The 24984-nt window shown below is 51.2% G+C and overlaps 1 protein-coding gene across 6 annotated transcripts in view; it reads left to right on the forward strand.

The window, feature by feature from the left end:
• Nucleotides 1-4150: 4150 nt before the first annotated feature.
• LOC133347533 (uncharacterized) overlaps nucleotides 4151-24984 on the forward strand; it is a 31254-nt gene continuing 10420 nt past the window's right edge. For 4 of the 6 annotated variants that reach the window (XR_009755727.1, XM_061559869.1, XM_061559872.1 and 1 more), the window contains exons 1-11: nucleotides 5179-5305; nucleotides 5781-5849; nucleotides 9578-9791; nucleotides 16298-16720; nucleotides 18884-19112; nucleotides 20355-20473; nucleotides 21210-21326; nucleotides 21608-21895; nucleotides 22965-23047; nucleotides 23697-23799; nucleotides 24698-24769. Coding sequence is in view for 5 of the 6 variants with exons in the window: in XM_061559869.1 (XP_061415853.1) it covers nucleotides 5198-5305; nucleotides 5781-5849; nucleotides 9578-9791; nucleotides 16298-16720; nucleotides 18884-19112; nucleotides 20355-20473; nucleotides 21210-21326; nucleotides 21608-21895; nucleotides 22965-23047; nucleotides 23697-23799; nucleotides 24698-24769 (1825 nt within the window). In the remaining variant the exon portion in view is untranslated. Of the gene's footprint in view, nucleotides 4588-5178; nucleotides 5306-5780; nucleotides 5850-9577; nucleotides 9792-16297; nucleotides 16721-18883; nucleotides 19113-20354; nucleotides 20474-21209; nucleotides 21327-21607; nucleotides 21896-22964; nucleotides 23048-23696; nucleotides 23800-24697; nucleotides 24770-24984 lie in introns of those variants that run through there. The other 2 variants (XM_061559871.1, XM_061559870.1) reach the window with 2 other exon arrangements.

The raw sequence follows: 24984 nt of genomic DNA on the forward strand, positions 1-24984 counted from the left end.
TGGAAACTTGTGCGGCGTGCGGGGCGACAAACTCAGCGCACGGGCCACGCGGCGAGATGAACGACTGCTGCGCACGCAGGAAGTACCGTGGGGACTGTGGGACAGGACTCCAGGAAGGGTGGTCCCAGTGGCGGCTCCTGCAAAATCTCTCAGGGGGGGCAAATGTCTGGATGATTGATAAGGATAAGGTCCACCCATGCAATGGATAAATTAACAGCTTAAGCATGTAAAGGCAACTTCACTACTTTAATATTAATGAAAAATAAAGTGACTCTTACAATACATCTCCTTGTTTGTTTCTATACTCACTATTATTACAATCCACTCAGTTTCTTTTATTAAAGATTCCACTAGGTGGCGACAAATAATATTGTTGACTGAAACGTGCTTACGTATGATCACGTAAGCACGTTAGTGCGAGCTCTCCCGGAAGCCATAGAGAATGCATTGCAGCGCTCGCCGTTCGAAAAAAAAACATCTTTGAATGTAAGTCTATGGGAACACTCTGGGCGATTCTCAGCCAGAGTGAAATCGCCCAAAAAGAGGCGGTACTCCACAGAACGTGACATGACGCTGATTGGACTATATCCAGAGGCACAGTAACGGCTAGCGTAACTCTGGTTGAATGAGATTTTGAATGTGATTGAAAAAGTCCCTTTCACACTTTGGTGGTGCGTCGCCCAATCGCCCTAATGAAGAAACCGCCCCTGGGTGGTCCAGATGTTTTGTGACTTCCTACCCCCCTCTCTCCACCCCCCCTCCAATTAATTGACCCCGAACATTTCGTTTCCCGTTACATATTCATTTCTGTCTTAAATACACCTTCTTAATTATATATGAACTTAAAGCTTTCGTGACTGCAGGAATTCATATTATTTGGGTCTTTCGGTAAAGTCACGTAGATATATTTTTTCACCTGAGGACGATTGCTTGTGTTGCTATCGAAACGTCGTGATTTAAAAAAACAAAATTATTTCTACGTGACTTTACCGAAAGACCCAAAGAGTGTGTAACTATATATATGAAGCGTTAGAGAAGTAAATGGGGGTCACAAGACATCTGGACCCACCCTGCACATACCCCTTCTTCTGTCAACCCACTGCTGAATGAGGGCCTCCCCATCAGCCCCATAACGTCGGATTGGGGTGGGGGGCGGGGGGTGAGATCCCTCCCAGCCCCCCCCCCCCCTTTTCAAAAGTCTTAGACGTGGCCGAAATAGTCGGTTCAATATTTAACAGCAGCGATGAATTTTCATTCGGCTTTTCAAATGATAACAACTAACACGTGCGTGTGAGACATCGAGCAGAGTGGCACGATCGACAAAGGCAGATCGTATCGCTTATACTCACACCGTTTCGGCGTTCATCACTTGGTTAAAGTTTAATTAACATTGACTGTGTGGTAACCCACCTCCCATAACACTTTAAACAATGTTACTATTGGGCCGCTCCCCACGCCGTGCCGGTCCTGTGGCGGTTGTTCGACCATACTTCACCGTCCTGGTCACCGCGGGACAGAAGTACTAATTGCACGGTGGGCATGTTGCTGTACACGTACAGTACTGCATTCTGCCCCCACCCTCCTATACTGCTCACGGCGTATAGCCCAGTCTAGCAGTGGATGAAGTCTGTCTGGAAATTCGGTTTCCGATGCAAACTTTGCTGGACACTGTGAGCGAGGTTACGTTTTGTGAGTTTACCGAATCTCAGAACCGGGCAGTAATATTTTATGGTTATATACAGGGTGTTAACAGTTATATGGGATTAATATTCTTGGTTCTTTCGGTAAAGTCACGTATTATTTCCCTTCTACGTGACTTTACCGAAAGAACCAAACATAAATCCCTGCTGTCACGAAAGCTTTAAATCGAAACTTATATGGGCCTATCGATTTTCATGTGACATGCCAGCACATGCATGTTAACAGCTTCAAAATGTCAAAGAGTATCCACTTGTTTGCCATCATTGTCAGCACATGCCTGGAATCTTCTCCAGGTGGTCTCCAGAGCATTGTGGTATTGTTGCAAATTCTCAGAAGTGTTAACAGTTTTTTAAAGCCCCTGTATATGTTTTTTTTTACCACCAGGGCTGTAAAGTCTCACAGGCAGCTGACCCTGTTACGTGTTTACACGGGACGGGGGGTAGCCCTTTGTTACCAAAGAGGGGCATCTCGCGTGGACCATGGCTCTCTTCCCGTAACATCGCTGATTTCGCCCAAGAAGCATAAACCATCACGCGAACTCAGTCCGGTCATCCTTGCCTCAGCAGCAGCAGCAGCAGCTGCTTTTGGCTCAGCCATTGAACAAAGGCAGTCACCTGCATCACGTGCTTTCAGATGCGCTTCTGCGGCCGTCTGGAACGCTCCTCCTTCCGATATTAGGAAGCCACTGGAGCTGTGCACTTTTGAAACTGATTTATTCACAACAGCTTATTGTGTTTAATTTGTTGTCCTTCCCCGGCACGTCCGATGGCCGCGGTTAGCTATGTACGGTGCGAAAGAAGTTCAAAAATGCATTGTTTATATAAAGATACCTAGGTCTGCCTATCTGTTGTGTTACTATTTTATCCACAACGACGCTGGTATGTGGTGTGTGTTGTATAATTTTGTGTTTTTACGAACACATACTAAAATGATTTTACAGTAAGAGGCCAGAGGAAATGCGTTATGCAGTAAAGAGCCCTAATGTGTGTACATTGGACAGTACGAAGTCACAGCAATACATGTGAACTTTTACAGGAATGGTCATGATAATGTCCAACTCATAAATCTCAGTCACACTTTTACGGGAAAAAAATGGATCGCTGTATGTCGCAGAGAGTTGTGGGGCGACACCCCATTTCCTCCGCAGAGAGATGTCTCAAACACTTCAGTGTCAGGATCCCATCCACATTTCACAGCATCCCATGGCATACACGGCCTTCTGGGAGCGCAATAGCTTTAGGCTTTTCGCAACATTCGTTTAAGCCGAAGCTAAACCCCGGACCGGTTTTCGACGGACGGAAGGCGCATCTTCTGTTTGGGCTATAACGGGGATCTTTGTCTTGTACGCTGCGTGTATGTGTATGGGGAGCGGTGGCGCAGTGGTTAAGGCGCTGCGCTGCAAACCCGGCGAACCCGAGTTAAATTCCAGGCTCGCGGCCAACTACAATGACGACTATCTGAACCGGACCTGGGCCACCTCTAGGTCGACTCAGCCTCAAATGAGTACCTGGTGCGATGTGTAAACATCGCCACTGGGAGGCAAAGGCCGTCGGGCGTGGTGTTGGCCATCCACCCCCTCGTGTGCCGTGCCGGCCTTCATAGGTGCTACTCGCTAACAGCACGTGCCCCAAAATGATGTAAAGGCTCTTGTACGTGAACTGTCTGCCTTCGTGGTATGTGCTTTCTTTAACATGCGGAGGGGTCTCCTGCTCTTCACTACTTTCCTCTCGGGGGTGATGAGCTCAGAGAGTCTCTCTGTTAACCATTGCGGAGTGTTTACCCTCACTGCCAATGCGATCAATGGTTGGGTCGTATACACATATCTTAAGTGACCCTTCACTTCGATTCCGATGTAAAATCAGTGTGAATGAAGGGGTAATTTTACCACGTGGCTTAATTTCAGCTGCATTGGTTTGTCCGGGTCAGCGGCCTGAACAAAAAACTAAACCAGATCCGGCATACAACATCCAGTATACCTGTGGCTATGGCTGGTCGTCACGTGCCACCTACTCCAAACTAGCAGACAGCAGCAAAATATTCAGTGACAAATTGAACCCCGCATTGGATCAGACAAGACTCGTTATTCGCTGGCATTGCCCGCATTGTCAAGGATGTCCGTATTAGAATCAGAATCTTCATTTACACTTGGAGGAATCCGATGAGCTTAGTTTCAGAGATACCAATTCAGGGCGGATCAGAAAGTGACAACAACAAACAATACGAATACACGATAGGAGTGCATAGTGTAGGAAAGGTGAGAAAATCACATTTAAAAAAAATAAAATGTTTATTTCACCAGGTAAAGCCCACTGAGATATTAGCTTCTTTATCATGGACGCATCTCTGACCGATGCTCAAGGCTGGTGCTGTTATGGCAGCCAAAGGAGAGAAGATGCTTGAGAGGGTGGCCACCGTGGAGATGGAGCGACGAGATGGGTTCACGTGCAGGAGTGAGATTGTATTGTGGCAATCCTGCGAGGGATGGTGACGGCACGGAAATGGTTTCATCCAGCAGTGGCTGCTGCTGCTGATGATGAAGATGTAGCACACGGTTGCGTGTATCCATGTCACTGTGTATGAGTGATGTTGCCGTCACACCGAGCCCGTTCGCTTGGCCCCCGGGGGTCGTGAGAACTTGGCAGCGGTGCAGAGGGACGCGTTAATGATTGCCGCATTCCAGGAGATGTCCAGACTGTGACACTTTGGATGCTTGCGATTCATTCCGCTTGCATGCGGCTTATTAAAGTCGGCGGAGAGACCGAGAGAGGCACGGGGAGATCTGGAGACACGAGGAGACAGGAGAACGGCAAGCGAGAGACGCAAATGTGCCGTTAGAAACAGCCCAGTGTGCTGGAAGCAGGAATACATTGCAATGGGATGGCAGACGTGAGTACGAAGAGGAATGGAGGGGCGCAAGGCTTGCGGGAGAACATGTTGCATGGTTTGTTATCGTAACGTTCTGACCTGCCCCGACTGGACATCTGTGGAACAAAGAGCTCTATAACTCATCGGATTCCTCCCGTGTAAATATTCTGATTCTAATTACTGAAACACCATCGTGTAACGGCACGGGGTGCGAAAGCATTAGGTCCCTTAGTGAGACTTCTGAGAAGCTGAGAGAAGGATACACAGGGGGACGGGCTGTACGTGAAGACAGAGACAAGGCCGTGGAGGGAAGGGCTTGGAAACGGAGTCAGTTCAGAGGCGTAGCTATCGAGTGTGCAGGCGGTGGAACTGCACCGGGAAACCCGTGGACCGAAGGAGCTCTCAGGTGGCCGTGCTACGAAGTGAGTGGTGGTGGGGGGGCATTTGAACCGGGAGAGGCCTCATTCCCTTGCTTGCTCCAGGGCCGATGCCACCCACCCATGCTGGGCCACTGAGACGAACAGCGCCAGACGGAACAAAGAGGTGGGGGGGGGGGGTTGCTGAGTGTGAGGGGGGCTGGAGGCAGGAAGGAGGTCGCTGTGGGGAAGATCGGAGAGGGTTTAGGGAAGTTATGGCCTTTGGAGGAAATGTTCCAGCCCGGGCCCCGGCGTCTGATCCACAGGTTCGCATCCTGAGCCGGGTCCATCGTACTGTGCTGAGCAGGGAGTCTTCTTTGCGGGTAAGGGACCTCTCCTTATCACACTTATCATCATCGTCGTCGTCGTCGTTCTCATCATCGGCCGTGGTCGATCCACTGCTCATGTTCACTGCCGGCATTCTCATCGTGGCTTACACTCATTGTCTTCTGAAGCCAGCCAGCAGCTGAAATTAGACATCTACTTATCGTTGCTGCTCAAGTCAAAACGTAGAATCCCCCCACTGTATGTATGTTGAACTTCTTTCGCACCGTACGTAAGCCAACCGTGCTAATTGGAGGTGCGGGGCTGTGTTTGTCTCACCTGATGACGATTGCTTGTGTCGCGATGGAAACGTCGTGATCTATTAATTTTCTATCTCCGTGACTTTACTGAAAGAACCAAAGAGTATGGATTGCTGCAGTCACGAAAGCTTCAAATCAAGATAGTACTAATTATGTATGCTTTAGTCAACCTTGTCCATCCCTTCACGTGTGTCCCCCTTTGTTTCTACCGCAGCCTCTCCCGAGCTACATGACCTTCGCGCAGAAGGCCACCCTGTGGGGTCAGGGTACTTTCGCTACCACGGTGAGTGACGTCCAGCGTGGAGCCCTCGCTTTCCAAAGTCTCGCGTCTCTGTTCCATAAAGTGTCTGTGAGACTCTTCGTAATGAAGGTTGTTTTTTGTTTATCTTTTTTTTGGGGGGGGGGAGTTAGATCACGTAAATATAAATGCGTCGTTAGTCCACAACCACCCTGCAACTTCTGGCTGGCGCAGCCTTGACGCAGCGCTGTGTCACTTAATCATTATCACCATCATCATCAGCAGCAGCTACTGCTGGATGAAGGCCTTACCTCAAGCCGTCGCCTCCCTTCACGGTCTTGCGATGGCGTAAATTAATCTCTTATCTGTTTATTCGCTGGTCGCATTGCCCCAGCTCCACGGAGAGGGCTTGCCCCTAATTCCACATTCCACAATCTTGAGGCGTTCCAATACATCGGGGATCAGAGCGCTGAGATCCCGAGTTCGAATCCAGGTTTTAGCCGCCTGTCAGATAAACATTTTTTTTATTGTACCAGGTAAGGCCCACTGAGCTATAGGGAGGGCTCTTTTCCCAGAAGCGACCCTGGCCACACATGATGGCTGAACGAAGTGGCGTTATACCAGCAGCCAAATATTCTAAAACTCCAACTCTGAGAATGAGAGTTATGGTCGCGCGACAGATTTTGTCCTGCAGCTGGGACGGGTGGTGAAGTGCTGCCCCCTCGTGTAGTGTACATCAGAAGTCACTTGAAATGATCTCAAAGGCAGTTCTGAGATATCCGCTTCTGCGGGCTAATTATTTCACCCGGGGTACGGTGGGCGGGGGGGTTAATAGGGCGGGCGTTGGGCTTGACATGGACAGAGCTCAATCGGGATAAGAAGAGGTTGATTTAAAAGCCAACTCCACAGCCAAGTCAAGACTGACACGCAGCAGCATGCGTTACTGAAGCGAAGCACTGCAGGGGGCGCTACGTGACAGTAATGTGCTATAGTTTTATTTACAAAAAAAATGCAGTTAACTGTAACGAATGAGACAGAAATGAACCGTGCGTGGATGATTGAAGAGGTTTAAGCGACGGTGGCTTGTCAAGTTGGCCACAAGATATATGAGAGAAAATAAAAAGTCATTTAGAATCGGTTCGCTCAACAAAATAAAATACGAGTGCTGTAGGGGACACGTCGGGAAGACAGCCGAGAGAGTGAGCGTTTGTTGACGGTGGAGTGGCAATCAATAAACAAATTAAATAAAGTTTGCCGAGAAAATTGCAGGTGCGGAGTGCTTTTTGGGTAATTGAAGTTGCATACCAATGTGCCCAGAGAGGCAATATTTCAACAATGGGAACATTGTGTGTTATGACACGAATGTGGAACACGTGGTTCAGAGAACAGACACAATCCGGACACGTAACATTGCCTATTAAACTACAAACTAAATATTTTTCATTTTACCAGGTATAGCCCACTGAGCTATATAGATATTTTTTAGAAACGGCCTGGCCACAAATGATAGTCCAACGAAGTGGCTTTTCATATGCACATTTATAGCAGCCAAATACTCTAAACGCGTGTTCATTCTAAATGTGGAGGGGAAAATCGGAGGACCCGGAGAAAAATCCACGCGACCACAAAGAGAGAGAGAGACACGCAGGCTCCAAATATACAGCAGGCGTCAGGGTCGGGCTCGAACCCACGACCTGCTGTATACCTGGCGAAGTAGTTAACATCTCGCCACCGTGGCGCCTCTTACTTAAGCAAAGTAAGTGGGGCATGGGCGCTGGCAGGACACGTCGCGAGAACAAGGGCCTCGTGGCTGATGGCCGAGACTGGCGACTGAATGGCAGCCAATGGAGGGAAACACACCCGAGGGGACGACCGTGACCGAGATGCAGCGATTAGATTGGCGCACGTGTCAGAGCGAGATGTCCCTGTGACATCATCGTAAGAGCGTGAAGGGATGGATGATGACACTTTACGATGATGATGATGAATGAAGTATCAATAATTGAAACTTTGGAACCCACTTGCAAAGCGACATGTTCCTTCAATTTCGAGGGTTTTTCCAGGTGAATTTTTTTTAACTCTTACAAATAATGACCCGTACAAAAGTCTAAAAAAATCTCTCCACCGTTGCGACCACCTTACCTACCCGTTCGGATTTCCCGCAATGCAACAGTGCACGTTTGTCAGCCTCGAATGCGAGTGGTGAACAACAACAACAACAAAACCAGTCACAGGGAATTGCTGCCCCCCGTTGAATGTCTCTGATTGATGTCTCTCTCTCTGTGTGTCGGGGCCACGCTCTTTGGCTTGATAAAAGCGAGCCATATTTTACGCGGCAATCGAGGCGCTGGCTGGCTGCTGGCTCGCTCGACAGTGACGCGTTGCCCGCGTTTCCGAGCCAGCGCACCTGTGCTTTATGGCCCAAGTGTGTGTTCAGGTGTCACGGACGTGTGCGGGGAGCGGCACGTGTGGCGACGCTGCCAAAACCCGGGCCCCGCTCCGAATTCGATTCCGGCCCACGGCCACCAACACCAGCGACGAATATCTAAACCGGCCTCCTCTAGGTAGCCTCCTCTAGGTATAACTGTGTGAACATCGTCACTTGGGAGACAAAGGCGGCCGGGCGTGGTGCTGCCCCCCCCCCCACTACCCCCCCCCCCCTCATGTGCCGTTTAAGCCTTCATAGATTGCTCGCGAACAGCACTTTCTCCTAAAGTCCGTAAAGGATATACGGGGGGATTTTCGTCTTTGCGCTTGCGTACGTATTCCGCAAGCTTACAGACAGCTACAGCAGCTGACCTTTGCACCCATTGTTGCCGGAGCGATTCCACGAATGCCCGAGACCTTCAGATGCTGCGGACCCATCGGGATGTTTGCTGTCTGGTTTTGGGGCCACATTTTGCATCGTGGAAGCCACATACGTTCGGGGAAAAAAACATGCACATCCTTATGACTTCCACTTGGTGTCTCTCTTTGAGAGTGTTTAATTAGCAGTAAGGAACCCCACAGGTAGCTTGCGTATCTGCGAATAGGAATCTTTTTAGATCTGTTTTCTTTGTCTCTTCGGAAGCGATCGAAAAACAGTGCACAAGCTGAACTAAAACTAAACTATTTTTTATTTTACCAGGTAAGGCCCACTAAGCTATATCGCTTTTTTTCAGAAGCGACCTGGCCACAAATAATAACTCAACGAAGTTGGCTTATCATATGGAAATGTATAGCAGCCAAAAATACTATCAACGCATTTTTATTCTAAATGTGGAGGAAAAACCCGGAGCACGGGGAAAATCATCCACGTGACCACGGGGATAACATGCAAACGCCAAATATACAGGCGTCAAGGATCGAAACCACGACCTATTGTATACCAGGCGAGGTAGTTAACAGCTCGCCACCATGGTGCCAAATTCAAACATGAGACCCTGCTGGATATGGTTGTGGTATCATCATCACTAGCCATGATCTATCAACAGCTGTATGTAGTAGTGTACGAGTAACACATGTACCTGCGTGTGTGTGTGTGCCTCTCTGTGTGCCGGGTGCTAGTGGGGAGCGGTCGTGTAGCGGTTAGCGCGCTGCACTACGAACCTGGTGACCCGGGTTCGATTCTCGTCAACACCAGTGACGATTATTTGAACCGGTCCTAGGCCTCCCTAAAGTCGACTCAGCCTCAAGTGTGCTGTGCCGGCCTTTATAGGTGCTCGCTAACAGCACTTGCCCCTACAGTCTGTTAAGGCTATACGGGGGATCTTTGTCTTTTGTTGTTGCTGCAGCCTGCAGGTCGCTCAGCGGAGAACGACGAGCCGTGCCCACGCTACTTGGCTCACATGCTCCTGACCCCCAAGGCTCCCCACTGCAGGTCGCACCGAGCACCCCACCGCCCACGGTGTAGCGCCCCCAATCAGCCCCCGCGCGCTTCGAGGGGACCACCACGGACACGGGACCCCGGGTGCCCGGCTCCCTTCTGCAAGTGGCCCCCGCCCTGCGGTGAGTGACAGCGCAAGCATCTGGGAACCCTCGCCCGGTTACACGGTTGTGGTATCATCGTCGTCGTCATCAGCCGTGATCTATCTACTGCCGCACGAAGGCTCCCCTCTATCCGTCACAATCTCTCACGGGCCTCGCGATGCAGCAACCCATCTCGTTTCTGCACGCAGCATGGGGAAGGCCTTCATCCAGCAGTGGATTGACAAAGGGATCTTTATTTTTGGAAATGATTTTTCTCGGGTCGCACATTTTCGGCAATTTATTTTAAATGCAGCGAGCGGTGCACCACCACGTGCCAGAGAGAACATCCCCCGGAAGACGACGTCACAGGGACTGCCTTCTGAGGTCACTTCAATCGACCTCTTTGTCTAGAAGAGGGCATCCATTGTCAACGCCCTGTTCCTTACGCGTCGGTCAAAAACTAAATGTTTAATTCTCAGAGCAGGAGTTTACTCAAATGAAGTGATAAACCGTACGTAGTATGGTTGGCTACATACGGTGCAAAAGAAGTTCAAGATAGAAACAAATCAAATTTTACGTGATGGATTTTTTCGTGGCCAGTCATTGGTGACTGGCCGGCGACCCCCAATTTAATCACAGGGCGGCTGCCTGGATTCGAACCCAGGATTCTCAGCAGTGCCAGATCAGAGCTCAGACTCCTAAACCATCCGGCGAACTCTACGTTGTGTTATTAAGGAAATGTTTTTTTTACGATTTATTTACTGTTTTATGAGTTGACAAAGTGCCTTTATTGTTACAACTTGCAAGCCTACAAGCTTGTGTGGCGTTGCTTTAAAGGCTGTTAATTTTACAGGAGCCAGTGCGGAGAGATTTCTACTGAACATACTTTCCATCGGCAAATGGGAAAGTCATTCATTTGTATTTGTGTATGTGTGTATGTGTGTATGTTGAACTTCTTTCGCACCGCACGTCGCTAACCGTACTCAACTGAGGTGCGGGGAAGGACAACAAACTACAGACAAAACAATTATTCACGTGAACAAATGTTCATGATTGTCCTTTTTAAAACATGCTATTACCTTGATTTAAAGCTTTCGTGACTGCAGGAATTCATACTCTTTGGATCTTTCGGTAAAGTCACGTAGATAGAAAAAATTATAAAATTATGAAAAAAAAGTACAACGTTTCGATCGCAAAAATACAGCAGTCCGCCTGCTGTATTTGTTCACCTAAAGACGATTGCTTGTGTTGCGATCGAAACGTCGTGATTTTTTTAAAATATTTTTTCTATCTACGTGACTTTACCGAAAGACCCAAAGACTATGGTATTACCTGATACGATGCGTAGGTTAGAAACTTCGACGAAGACACTAGAATGAAGGATGCATCGTGCCCAAAAAGCCGTGGAGAAGTGCACGCTTGCAATTACACCGAGAGACGCGAAAGGGGAACACGTGGATAACGTAACGTGCATAAATGAGACATCATTTTGATTGTTAAGAAAAGGAAGTGGACTTGAGCAGGACGTGTCGCGCGAAACGATGGCGGAAACTGGCAGAGATTACGACAAAATATCGGCCAAAGGAGAGAACACATCTCAGAATCTGAATTTTAAATAGTTATTTATACTGGCTGTCCCGTGTGGAGATGGAGCGACGAAATCAGTTCGTGCGCTTGTACTCGGTGGGATTTTACATCTCGCGATTTGAAGATGGTGGCAGAATTGTATTAATGAATATCACGTGACCACGTGTAACAATACGAACGTAAATACAACGTATGATGATTATACATTTTATATTTTAATTTAACGTGTCCTGCTCTCCCCCTTCATGAAGTTCACTGTTGCATCGTACATCCTGCCAAAAGCAATGGTGCAATACAAAACTATTATCATGTTTACGACCTCATGAATAGCATTCCTTCCACCTTCGTGTGCAATTTGCCCACTAAAATATAATTTTAATGATTTCGTTGCCTAGAAAACACTGCGAATGTAAAAAAAAACACCTCAAAACTAAACTCTACATCGGATTGGTCGCCCCTATACAGTAGTTGTAGCTGTCGTTTAATAGGACCCCCCCCCCCCCACCTCGCACCAAAACACCCCCCCCCCCCTCCACGAACTACCCAGCATGGCGAATTGATGCCGGTGGCAGTGTGAATGGACGCCATGGCCTCACAAAGTGCAGGAGGCAGTGTTAATGGATGCCATGGCCTCATTGAATACCAGTGGCAGTGTTAATGGATGCCATGGCCTCACTGAGTACCAGTGGCAGTGTTAATGGACGCCATGGCCTCACTGAGTACCAGTGGCAGTGTTAATGGACGCCATGGCCTCACTGAGTACCAGTGGCAGTGTTAATGGACGCCATGGCCTCACTGAGTACCAGTGGCAGTGTTAATGGATGCCATGGCCTCACTGAGTACCAGTGGCAGTGTTAATGGACGCCATGGCCTCACTGAGTACCAGTGGCAGTGTTAATGGACGCCATGGCCTCACTGAGTACCAGTGGCAGTGTTAATGGACGCCATGGCCTCACTGAGTACCAGTGGCAGTGTTAATGGACGCCATGGCCTCACTGAGTACCAGTGGCAGTGTTAATGGACGCCATGGCCTCACTGAGTACCAGTGGCAGTGTTAATGGATGCCATGGCCTCACTGAGTACCAGTGGCAGTGTTAATGGACGCCATGGCCTCACTGAGTACCAGTGGCAGTGTTAATGGACGCCATGGCCTCACTGAGTACCAGTGGCAGTGTTAATGGACGCCATGGCCTCACTGAGTACCAGTGGCAGTGTTAATGGATGCCATGGCCTCACTGAGTACCAGTGGCAGTGTTAATGGACGCCATGGCCTCACTGAGTACCAGTGGCAGTGTTAATGGACGCCATGGCCTCACTGAGTACCAGTGGCAGTGTTAATGGACGCCATGGCCTCACTGAGTACCAGTGGCAGTGTTAATGGACGCCATGGCCTCACTGAGTACCAGTGGCAGTGTTAATGGATGCCATGGCCTCACTGAGTACCAGTGGCAGTGTTAATGGACGCCATGGCCTCACTGAGTACCAGTGGCAGTGTTAATGGACGCCATGGCCTCACTGAGTACCAGTGGCAGTGTTAATGGACGCCATGGCCTCACTGAGTACCAGTGGCAGTGTTAATGGACGCCATGGCCTCACTGAGTACCAGTGGCAGTGTTAATGGACGCCATGGCCTCACTGAGTACCAGTGGCAGTGTGAATGGACGCCATGGCCTCACTGAGTACCAGTGGCAGTGTTAATGGATGCCATAGCCTCACTGAGTACCAGTGGCAGTGTTAATGGACGCCATAGCCTCACTGAGTACCAGAGGAAGTGTTAATGGATGCCATAGCCTCACTGAGTACCAGTGACTGGGTTAATGGGTGCCATGGCCTCACTGAGTGCCAGTGGCAGTGTTAATGGACGCCATAGCCTCACTGAATGTCGGTGGCAGTGTTAATAGATGCCATAGCCTCACTGAGTGCCAGTTGCAGTGATAATTGAGAACACCAGGGGTGCGCAACATGTCCAGTCCTCTGGGACCGCAGTGTCTTCTGGCTCAATTCCCAACCTAGCTCTGAATGACTTACTTTTACAAACAATTTGACATTAATTAGAACCCACTTTCATTGCTTTCAACTGCTAAGCAGATTATGATTTCAAGTTGTCTACCAAACCTCCACGCTCTGTTAATATGAAGAAGGGCCGTTGAATAATGTAGCATCTCGAGGCTAAGTGCAATTGACTAATGTGTTATGAAGCCTTCAAGATTGTAGTTCTCGAAGACTGGAATTCTCCCCCCCCCCCCCCACCCCACTGGACTTATACAAACCTCTAAATCCAGAGGTATAAACTCTGATATGTGAACACTGCCTGGGTGCCTGAGGTGGGTTACGGTGACCTCCGCATCTTGCTGCTAAAGCATAACTTTACATAACCCCAGGGTCAAGGCCCAGGCAGGGGCCGTGATACAACGGGCCTCTTAAAAAACAAACGGCCTCTTTCCTCCCCGTGTCGCTCTGTTTGCCTGTGCGTTTTACGCCCTTTATTGTGTTTGGAGACGGTGGCAAACCTCAGCCGTGCAGAACTTGTGCACGGTGATGTTATAAACAGTAGCGCGATGCCGAGTTCGGGTTTTGTTCCCATTCCTCTTCGTGTTATCCATTCGTTTAAACACCAACCCTGTTCTTTTTCTTTTTACATTTCAACAATTTCTCCGCCTATCGGTTGGGGGCTCAGTCGTGCTCACAGTTCACGGTGCCGCGCTAGAGGGACGCCACCTTCCGCGGCACAACAAAAATAAACTGGGGCATCACAGGAATGAGAAGAATATCTCACGATACTGGGGGAGAAGGAGGAGGAGGAAGGAGGGAGGGTCTTGCGTGGTGTCTCGCAAACTGACAAAAATCAGGGCTTTTCGTGTTCCAGAAAATCTTCATATTTCCCAGGACAGCCCACCTCGATAAGAGGACGATCCTTGGAACAGTTGGCAACCCTCGCTGACGTCGTACTTATGACCCAAAAGACAAAGATGCCCCATATAGCCTCACCAGATTGTTGGGGCAAGTGCTGTTGTTATTGAGCGAGCACTTATGAAGGCCGGCACGGCACACGAGGGGGATGAGGTGGGTGGCCAGCACCACACCAGGTTGCTTTAGTCTTCTTCATGGTGACGATTACGCACCGCATTCAGGTTCTCATTTGAGGCTGAGTCGACCTAGGGGAGGCCCAAAACCGGTTCAGATAATCGTCATTATAGTTGGCCGTGAGCCGGGAATCGAAACTCGGGTTCGCAGCGCAGCGCTTTAACCACTGCGCCACCGCTTCCCAGATCGCATGCACACACGACTTGTAGTGCATCATCGCCTGCCACCAGTTATCCACCACTGGATGAAGGCCTCTCGAAGCCGCTGCCACCATCCCACAGGGTCTTGCAATGCAGCAATCCATCAAACCCCTGCACACGAGCTGACTGTATCGCTGCATCTCTGCGGCAGACCTATTCTCGGACGCATTCCCTCCTTGTAGAATAATATTACATTCATTATTTCTTTGAGTCAATATATATTTTTTGTAAAACATTCCAGACTGTGCTGCCTTTAAACGTAAAACATTAGTCCACGATTGCTCTGTATGTTATAACTAATGACCCTCCTATAGCTAAGCCTGAGCAAATTAAACACGGCATGAATTACTTGTATTCATAAGAGAATTTCTTTGCTGTGCATAGGCCATAAAGTACGGGTGCACCCGAGTTGCACTGAGGTTCTAACTCCAGTGAGGGTCTGGGGTTTGAACCCAGGATCTCAGCGGTCCCAATTCAGTACCCTGAACACAGACACAGTGTTACCTGGTCGTTTGTTGCGGTTTTTTTGATGTTAGTTGTTTATATATCGCCGACCAGCGCAGGTGTTGAATGAGCCCAGGTGAGAGCTGTATAGTTTTGTGATCGTGTGTGTGTGTGCGCGTGCTTCGGAGATTCTCGTTTTGTCACAGCTCGTAGCGGGGTAAAGATAACGCGAAACAGACTTTTCTTGTTATCCTAAAACGTCACCAAAAGCCGCACTCGCACCTCCTCATCATCGACGCGAAACGCCCCTAGTCCCCGCTGGCATCAGCCGAGCCTGAGCCAGAGTGAGGCCATCCAGGTACGGGTGCTTTTCCACCGGCTGTTAATGGTGCCGAGCCAGAACCAAACCGTGAAACCTCCGTCTGGCCTCACGACAACATCTGAGTCTGGCTCAAGGTTCGGGTTCTGCAGTGAGAATGACAAAAACAACAACAACAACAACCTGGCCCCGGTGTGGCTCTGGTTTGAAGTGGAAAAAAGAGCAAAAGCGCGGAATGCTTTCGTTTGATTTTCATCGTCAAATTTGGTCAACATTTTACTACAACGATCACGGTGGATAGCGCTGGCACAGAAGTTAGCCGCGCTCTGCTTTGAACCCAGCGACCTGAGTTCAAATTCCTGGCCACAGCTCACATCAGTGGTGACTCATATATACTTGTATAGACATATGCATTTCAAAGGAGGAGATCTAGGCAGTAAAGAGAGGGTGAAATATTTCAAGAACAAATGTTATCTCTCATGAGCAATGGTAGATAAAGAGCTGTGGAGGGCTAAAGTAAGAGAGAACGCAGAGCGAAGAGGAGCAAATATTGTTACTGCGGAGAGATAACGGAGACAGATTGTTGCGCACGGGAAGGTAAAGAAAGACCGATAACGAGAGATAAGGAAGCCACTGTTAATGACAGATAAGAAAATAGTCTGGAGAAATTTTCCATTTACCACCCAAAATTGTAACCCGATTGTGTCATCAGCATCACGCCATGAGAGATGCCCATTTGGAGATCTGGCAGAACGGTGCGACCTGACGTTGTTAGAGAGCAGCAACACTAAAACGTGGATAAAGTAGAATGCAGGAGAGACGAAATAGGCGAATGTGTTTCTCGTGAGCAAGGGAATTAGAGGTTGTAAATGAACGGGGACCTGGCAATGCCCTCCTAACTGTCTCCGCAGCGACCCTGCCGAATGGGAACCTGTGGCCACGGCTCTGGAGCAAGCAACGCGTCTCCCACCCTCCTGCTCCCTGCTCACCGCAGGCCGAGGGGCCTGGGAGGCGAGCGGAACACAAGAAAGGGTGCAAGGCGGAGAAGAAGACGCCTGAGGCAACGGGACGCTGGACGCCCCGAGGGGAAAGGAAGCGGGCTGAACCTCTCCTGGATGTCCCGGAGGCCACGGGCAGAGCCGCGGTGGGTGCAGGGGACAGCTGCGGTGGGGCACAGCGGGAGGAAGACCATCGGGATGACCCCGTGGGTATGCGGGGCATGGTGGCAGAGGAGGAGGAGGAAGAAGAGGGGGAGAAAGAGGTTGGTGCTGGAATGGAGCAGACAATGGAGACGCGTAGCCTTACATCTGAAAGGGAGTCGCTTCTGGAATCTGGTGAGCCATGCTCCGGCACAAGTGTGCACGACCTCACTTTTAATTCACGTGCGCGCACCTCGCACGCACGCGAGTATTATTGATACCGCGTGTCCCATGCAGCACCACGCCTGCATGCACCGAGGTCAACTTTCTACGGAGGTCAATTTTTCTACGGAGGTCAATCTTGCTTCTTTGCTAAGATCCTCCCTACCCCAGCTGGCCTGGAATAACCCCCTCTCCCCCCAGCCACCCGTGCAGTCGACTTCCTACCCCTGTTCAAGTCTGTAACCTTAAGCACCTTCCTCTCCTCTTCTCGGTCTCTCCTCGTCTTCTTTGTTGCCACGAACGCGTTCGACAATTCCACAACAGCGTCTCGTTGTGGCAGTTGCAGCTCCATGCTCCAGCAATCCGCACTGTACACTTGAGGTTGGTTCAGATGTCTTGTGATCCCCCCCCTCATTTAGCTAGGGGTCAATTAATTGGGGGTCACAAGACATCTGGAGCATGCTGTATTGTATAATATTATGTGGGCTGTATACAGGGCCGGTGCTAAGGGGGTGCTGGGGTGGACCCTGCACCACCAAATATCCCCTTTGGGCCACCCGAGGTCACTCTCCTTAGCGGTTCGTCACTGTTCTTGTGGCCCCCCACGAAACAGCTCTACTGAGCCCCCCTCCCGCCCCCCTATCTGGCCTGAGTTGGAGCCAGCCCTGGCTACATAATCCAAAGCAATTTGGAGTCGCTTCCTCCTCTCGCTTTGTTATAATTTCTTCATTAAATGTCTTCCCAATTTATTCTCACGCCTTTTTATGAAGATAAATAAAAAAGTGCGTTTCTCATCCGTCTCTGACATTTCTTATCAATCGTCCGTTCCTTAATCTCTCTGCATCACTTAATATACATGGTTGGATGTTATCACCGCGTTCATACATACGAGTTAAAGCATATTAGACCGGACTCCAGCTACAAGGTGCAGACATTGCGTATCCTGTTCACTCCCTACGGGACACCAAGGGCCATCGAAGCGTAACAACCGTAATTCGGATGCAGTTTCTTGCTCAGCCAAACAACAGCCGCCACGGGTTTTAAGCAAATGTGTTTTGCTCAGTGCTCTGAGTTGATGAACAGTCCTCATTGTTGAAGCCAAGCTGTGTTTCGACGATTGTCTCAGTTCCTCGAGGTTATCGTTTGGGGTTGGGAAGGGTTTTGTTTACCCAGAAATGTTCGAATGTCAGAGCCGCCTCGAGAAGGGAAATCGTGTCTTGTGGGAGAGGCGCTGTAGCCCAGGCCTGTGGCGTCGCGGTTAGCGCACCGCGCTACCAACCCCTACACCCGAGTTCGATTCCCGCTCACGGCCAACACCAAGTGACGATTATCTGAACCGGTCATGGGCCTCCCCCTAGGTCGACTCAGCCTCAAATGAGTTCCTGGTGCGATGCGTAAACGTCGCCACTGGGGAGACAAAGGCGGCCGGGAGTGGTGCTGGCACAGCCACCCCCGCGTGTGCCGTGCCGTTTCTCATGAATAGGTGCTACTCGCTCAGAGCACTTGCCCCAACAGTCTGTTCATAGGCTATACGTGGGAGGGGGATCTTTGTCTTTGTAGCCGAGGCATAGACCACAAGGTGGCAGAGTTTGGCACGTGGCCGAGGAACGTTGGTGCCACTCCCTGGCTCAGGTCACACGGTACGCACTGGCGATGCTAGTGGGGGGGTGGGGTGGCACGTGCCCTCCCCCCCAATGATCCGATCAAAATCCATAATTTCGATCGGATCATTGGGGTTTATTAGTAATACATCGGCATTTTGCCACCCCCACCGTCACGGCATGGGCCCCGGTTCAAGGAATTTAACGGGGAGTGGTGTCTTGTCCGCCTTCCCTACCTCTCGGAGTAGAAGGCGAATATAGGCTACACACCTTGGCATCTCGGCGAGAGGGCCAGCATAGTGTTAGGGTAGGCCCCGTGGTCTAATCCAACGTGAACACACGGAGATCGCTGCAGACAGCAAAGTTTAATCATGAGAACGTGAGATGGAAAATAGTTCAAGAGTAATAGCTACGCCGCTGCCCTCATCCCCTCTGCCCAGCATTGCTCCCCCCGTATTCCCAAACCCCGAATGCCCACGCCATCGTCTGCCACCACTTGCGTACCCCCCCCCCCCCTCCTCGCCGCCCTCCGCAGATGATGACCTCTCGGGACGCGTGACGCCGCTGAGCGGGCTCTGCTCCTCCCTGGAGTCGAGCCCCGGCGCGGGGAGCTTCTCCGGCCGCTCCTCTCTCTTCTCTGGCGTCCCCAGCGCGCGCGATAAATGCTGGAGGCTCCTCGATGACTTCCCTGACGAGGTGGTGGTGGTGGTGAACCGGTGTGACGTTCAGGTGCAAGGTGCTCAAGATGTATCGGCGCTGACCAGGTGAGTCCTCGCTGGCGGGGGCGGGGGGGGGGGGTGAATGTTCTTTATTGCGCCTACGAGCAACTTCACAGGGAATTCGCGCGCCCGGCGGACGTGCGGATCGTAGAAGCTGAGCAGAGTCGAGAGCGTGGTTTGGTGTTTTGGATGGGCCACTCGCCGTGCACGGGAGACTGCAGGTGAGCTGTGGGTGTTGAGGCAGGAGGAGATGGCCCATGCGGCATTGCTCCACATTCAGCATCCCGCACTGACCCGTGCGGTGAGGTATGGTCAAAATAACCCTCTATAATACAGGTCTTTTTGGGTTAGATCGCGTGAATATATAATGTGTCGTAAAACCCGTCACCACCCGACACAGCCAGCTAGTAAGGGTTGTCACGTACACAGAACGTGGCCAATTCGTCATTAGCACAGCAACACCGGTGTGTTGGAGAGCCAAGCCACAACATTAACAATCTGAGTACGACGTTTTGCCAGTAATTGCAACTAGCTTCATCAAGCGACAGCCAGATTTGTGGAGAAGTCCTCCTGTGTCGATCCTTAAATAGAGGCGTAGATGTGGTGACAACTCTTGTGCGCTCTTCTTGCGCGAAGTTGGGGGGGGGATTGATGACCCTCACGGCCACGCAAGGCGTGGGGGAGGCCCTCACTCATCCAGCAGTGGATTGACAATAACGGATTTCATCACGCTTACACATACACGTTGCATTTGGCTGATTAGGATGGGGTAGTAGCGCGGATGGTTAGTGTACAGCAGTACTGTGAAATGAACCCGGCGGCCTGAGTTTGGTTCCCAGCGACGGCCAATGCCAGTGGTGAGTCAAATCTGGACGTCTGTGATATTGGGCATCTGTGATATTGGACATCTGTGATATTGGACATCTGTAATACTGACATCTGTGATACTGACATCTGTGATACTGGGCATCTGTGAAAGAGAGTTTTGTATCTAATCAGATTTCTCCAGGATGAATACAGATTCTGAATCTTAAATCTTAACAGGTCCTCCGCCCTTCACCAGCCTACACTGCACGGGTGCCTTGTCTGCCATTCTACCACTCATCGCATCCAGTCCACCCATACTGCCAGGCGCTGTCCCATTCACCACTCCACCGACATGATGGAGCAGTCAGCCTGGCATACACCTGTTGGAGCATCACCGTCCCTTGGGAGTGATTAGCGGCTGTTATATGTTGTTGACACTTGTGTGGTTGTGTGGATGCGCCGTGTGTGTGTTTATATCAGCAGGAGCAGCTCCAACTGGATTGAGTGCGGATCTGGCCCCTTGAGCCGGCGGAGATGTGGTGAAGCCGATGCGGTTGGATGCCCCTACCCCGTCTTACCACCCATCTCCCCGCGTGTCGGTGGGTCGACGGCCACGTGCTTTCGAGACTGGTCGTCCAGTGCTCGCAGACGCTCAGTCCCAGCTGCCATGCTTGGCCTTGGCATTGCGGTGGGGGCGGGGGGGGTTGTGGCATTGGTCCAGGAACTCGGCTTGTGTGTAAACCCCCATTACTGTTATAGCCACAGCCGGGAATTCAACTCGTCCGTAATGGAGTTTTATTTATTTAATTTGGGCTACCCGACACAGCCAATTAATAAGGTTTGTTACATAAACAGAACGTGCCAATTAGTTGGTATTTTGGTTGCCGGTGCCTGGCACTGGAGCGTTGAAATTCCGACCTTCTTTGTGCTCTAATTAATCTCCACGGTGCACGTGGTCTCATCCGATCTTGGAACCTGAACAGAGGTGTGCCCGCAACATTTAGAATTCCCGTGAAATTGAAAATTCCTCTCCAACACACCGATGCCCTGTACTCGTAAAGAGAACATGGCAATTACTTACTAATTGCTAATTAGTTACTAATTGGCATGTGCTGTTTACGTGACAAAACTTACTAATTGGCTCTGTTGGGTGTTGCCGGGTTTAACGACACATTTATATTCACGCGATCTTACACACAAAAAACAACAACTCTATTATGGATAACATTGAGTCGCGAAAGAGCTCGGCTCGCCAGGTCTAAACCGCAGTGCGATCACCACCACTGCGCCACCACGCTGGGCATGTGTTTTCGCGTCGTTGCGTGTCTCGGACAGGCTCAGCGTTTGCGTGTGTCAGCGACACGGTGGGGGACAAAGCAGTGGAGCGAGCATGCAAGGAGGAAGGCGACTCTGAGACTCCTCCTGATCCCGCAGCCCTGAGCCAGGAAGCAGGTAACACATGTTCACCCGACATTGACCAAAAACGTCAATATCTGCAACACAAATTCCAAAGGAAATGAGCGCGAACGTTTCCATTCTCGTGAACAGCAGTGGAGCCCTTCATGTTGGACAACAACCGAACGAAGTGGATGTCACGGAGCATTCTCTTAGATCCCTTCAATTGACCTCTGGTCCGCAGAGCAGGGGGCAGCATTCCCCCACTCACCCCACTCCCCCGTCGGCAAAGCACTCCCCCTGGACACATGTAAAGTCACACCTCTGCCTTGTTTCAGGAGACACCGCGGGCAAACTCCCAGCTGATTGCCAGGGGTCACCGGAGAAAACGAAACGTGCAGAGGGGCCACGAGTGGGAGAAACCACAAGCTCCAGGCAGGAGGGGTGGGGCATCCTTCTCGACCTGCTCCCGTCGGGGGATGCGATGGACTTCTGGTTGGCGAGAGCCGACGAGTCCTGGGGCGAGACGGGGCAGCGGGAAGACGACGACGACGATGGGGAGGTGGTGGTGGAAGAGGAGGAAGGGGAGAGGATGCCCGCTCGCAAGGAGCGACACAACGAGGAGGGTGAGGCCCGGTTTGCGAGCGACGTCAGTGACGCGAGTTGGGTGAGCGCACGCCCCCATATCCATGTCGTAGACAATCAGAATCTCAACGGAGACTGGGGCAATCCGATGAGCTGTGAAGCTTTTTTCACAGATGTTCGGCGAGGAGGGGGGGGGGGTCAGTAAGTCACAGATAGGGAAGTGGGTGGACAAGAGGAGTTTGGCTGTTGGGTTCAACGCGGTGATGTCTGGGTCTCTGCTAGTCGCTCCCCCAATGTTTCACACGGCAATGCTGTTGTCCAATATCGACAACAACAGTGGTGAAGATAAAGGCTCAGCCCGGCAATTTCTTACTCGCGCTACTGCCGGCGGAAGGGCCGCCTCTAGACTGGACTCCCGATGATGATTTTAGCCTGGCCGTGGTGGATGTGCACGCTTCTAATCCAACACCACGTGGATGTTAAGGTTGGTGGATCACGCAAATGTGGCAGAACGTACTTCCTGTGGACATCGAGGTGTCACGCCCTGGATTGCCAGAAGGCAGTTGAGCAAAAATGTGGACCTCAACTATTCCGTCTGCATGGGATCGAGTGTTTCCCCCTCGCACACGTGGGGTTTTCTCGAGTGGTTCCGGTTTCCTTCCACGTGTAAACACTCACTAATTGGCCGATAACACCTTAATCCACAGAGGACTGCAGAGCCTGGGCAATTGTTGGCACGGGCTCATCACGTCACTGCCTTGCCGCCGGTTCCTCGTGCTTTTCAAGCGTTCTCTCTCTCCTCTCCGAGAGTGAGCGAATACTGTGCTGCGAGTTACAGGTTGAAATGATTGTTTTGGTTAGTCTTATATTTTGGCCTACCTTTCCACACTGGCCAGACGTCTTGCAAGAGGTTGGAAGGTCACCCACGCTTTACCCCACCACACTCGACCTTACACAGCTGGCTGGACCACACTGGCGGCCTCTGGATCGCAAGTCCAGCGAGCTGCCTGTTGCAGGCGACAGAACATCCGATCGTCGATCTCCCCGTCCGCAGAGAAAGAGCGCGGTCGGAACTTACCCTGAAACGGGGCCGGTCTTTTGCTTCCGCAGTGGATGCACGTGATGGCGTGAAAACAACAACAACAACCACTCCTGACATGTGCCACTCATCACCACCGGCAACTCTCGTGCGGGCAAGTTTGTGCTCCGCGTTATCCCTCGGGTCACCTTGGTGTCGCAGTCACGTGGTCAACACCCGCACGGGAATTTAGCCTCGCCGAGTCACATGACTCTCACGTGATTGCTATGCCTATTGACAGGGCGGTAATTTGTCGGCTGAGTTTAAAATGTGGCTTATGACGCCCGCACACAACGACCTACCTACTCTTGCGAATGACGTCGCGGGGTCTTAAACATCCACCGTGAAGCAGGCAGCACGTAGAACAGTTAATATGCCTGCAGTATTAAACAAATCTGCGGTATTAACCAGGACGGTCGTTGGAGTCGAACCGTGAACCTCTGCAGCGAGCGGTGAGCCACGCCTTTGCTGGGCCACACCAATGACCCCACATCACGACGTGGCCCCTGCATGCATTGTGCTGCGTCGTGCTGTCTTGTGCTGTGGTGTGCTGTGTTGTTCTGCATCGTGTTTGTGCTGTGCTGCGTCGTGCTGTCTTGTGCTGTGGTGTGCTGTGTTGTGCTGCGTCGTGCTGTGTTGTGCTGCGTCGTGATGTGCTGTGGTGTGCTGCATCATGCTGTATTGTTCTGCATCGCGCTGTGTTATGCTGTGGTGTGCTGTGTTGTTCTGCATCGTGGTGTGCCGCGTTGTGCTGCGTCGTCCAGGCTGCATCCTGTGACGAGCGTGGAGACGTCCAGGCCTGCGACGTCCCCTGCCACTCCACGCGTCGCCCCTGCCGTGCCGCGACGTTCCGCTCGCACGGCACAGGTGCCTCTTGCGTGCGCGTAGCGGCTCTGTTCCGTCACCTTCTGCCAGCGAGCACTCGACACTTCACGTGACCCCAAAGTGCACCGAGCGTGGCACAAGCGCTGCGGTCACGTCGCCGTCACTCGGCGGCGAACGTGGCCGTCATTGTGTAGCGAGCAGTGGCGGTGGCGTAGTCGGAGTCGTGGTAGCGGCGGTTAGCGGACAAAAGCGATCGGATCCTGCTGACCCTGGTGCCTTGTCAGCGTGCGTCCGTGTGCGACTACTTACGAACGAGTTAGGTTCCAGAGGTCTGTTCGTAAAGTCGATTTGTTCGTAGGTCGAACTTTACTCCTGTCGATTCCAAACACGTTGCATGGCTTGTACGCTAAACACGGGGAATGGCTTTAGAAGTTGTATAATCTCCTGTAGACGTAAGTGCCACCGGTACTTCACGTTCTGCGGATGTAGATGCCACCACCGCCGTCTATTGCTCCAGCGGTGGAACTTACGACTCTCGGTCCGAACAGGCGACTGGACATACGACCCGGGTTTGTTCGTATCTCTGGAAGTTCGTAAGTCGAATGCTCCTAAGTAGCGGAGTCCCTGAGTGTAGCAGCTGAACGCTGGATTGTGAATCGCAGTTCAGGTCCTCGGCGACCCACGCTCGCGTTGTTGCACGATGCCAAACGAATTGTTAACGTTGGTATTGGTAGGTGTTGTACTGGATCTCCTTTAGGTGAACTCAGCCTAAAATGGCAACACGATGAGGAACCTTATTACCCTGTTTTGCTTCCGTGCCTCAACGTCCGGTTCTCGTACCGTCCCCGTGTTGTCTCCCCGACGCGTCACGTCGCCCTGAATGCCTTCATCCAGCAGCGGATCGATCCTGACTGATGATGATGCCGCCCCAACATTCCAGGTGATGTGACGTCCAACGCGTCGTTAGTTCCCGCCGCTGAAGCCTCCTCCAGTGGCGAGGGACTCTCTCCCGGTGAGTTTCAGCACCTCGGCGAGCGCCCAGGTGATGTCGATCTGATTCTGCGGGTTTCCATGCGAGTCTGCGGGTCTCCGTGCGAGTCTGCGGGTCTCCGTGCGAGTCTGCGGGTCTCCGTGCGAGTCTGCGGGTCTCCGTGCGAGTCTGTGGTCCTCGCATCCAGGTCACCCAAAATCCTTCGTCACGTGAACGAAATCTGGTGAAGCCCAACA

Source organism: Lethenteron reissneri, chromosome 26 (genome assembly GCF_015708825.2).
Source record: "Lethenteron reissneri isolate LAM-NWPU_2019-01 chromosome 26, ASM1570882v1, whole genome shotgun sequence".
Taxonomy (NCBI): Eukaryota; Metazoa; Chordata; class Hyperoartia; order Petromyzontiformes; family Petromyzontidae; genus Lethenteron; species Lethenteron reissneri.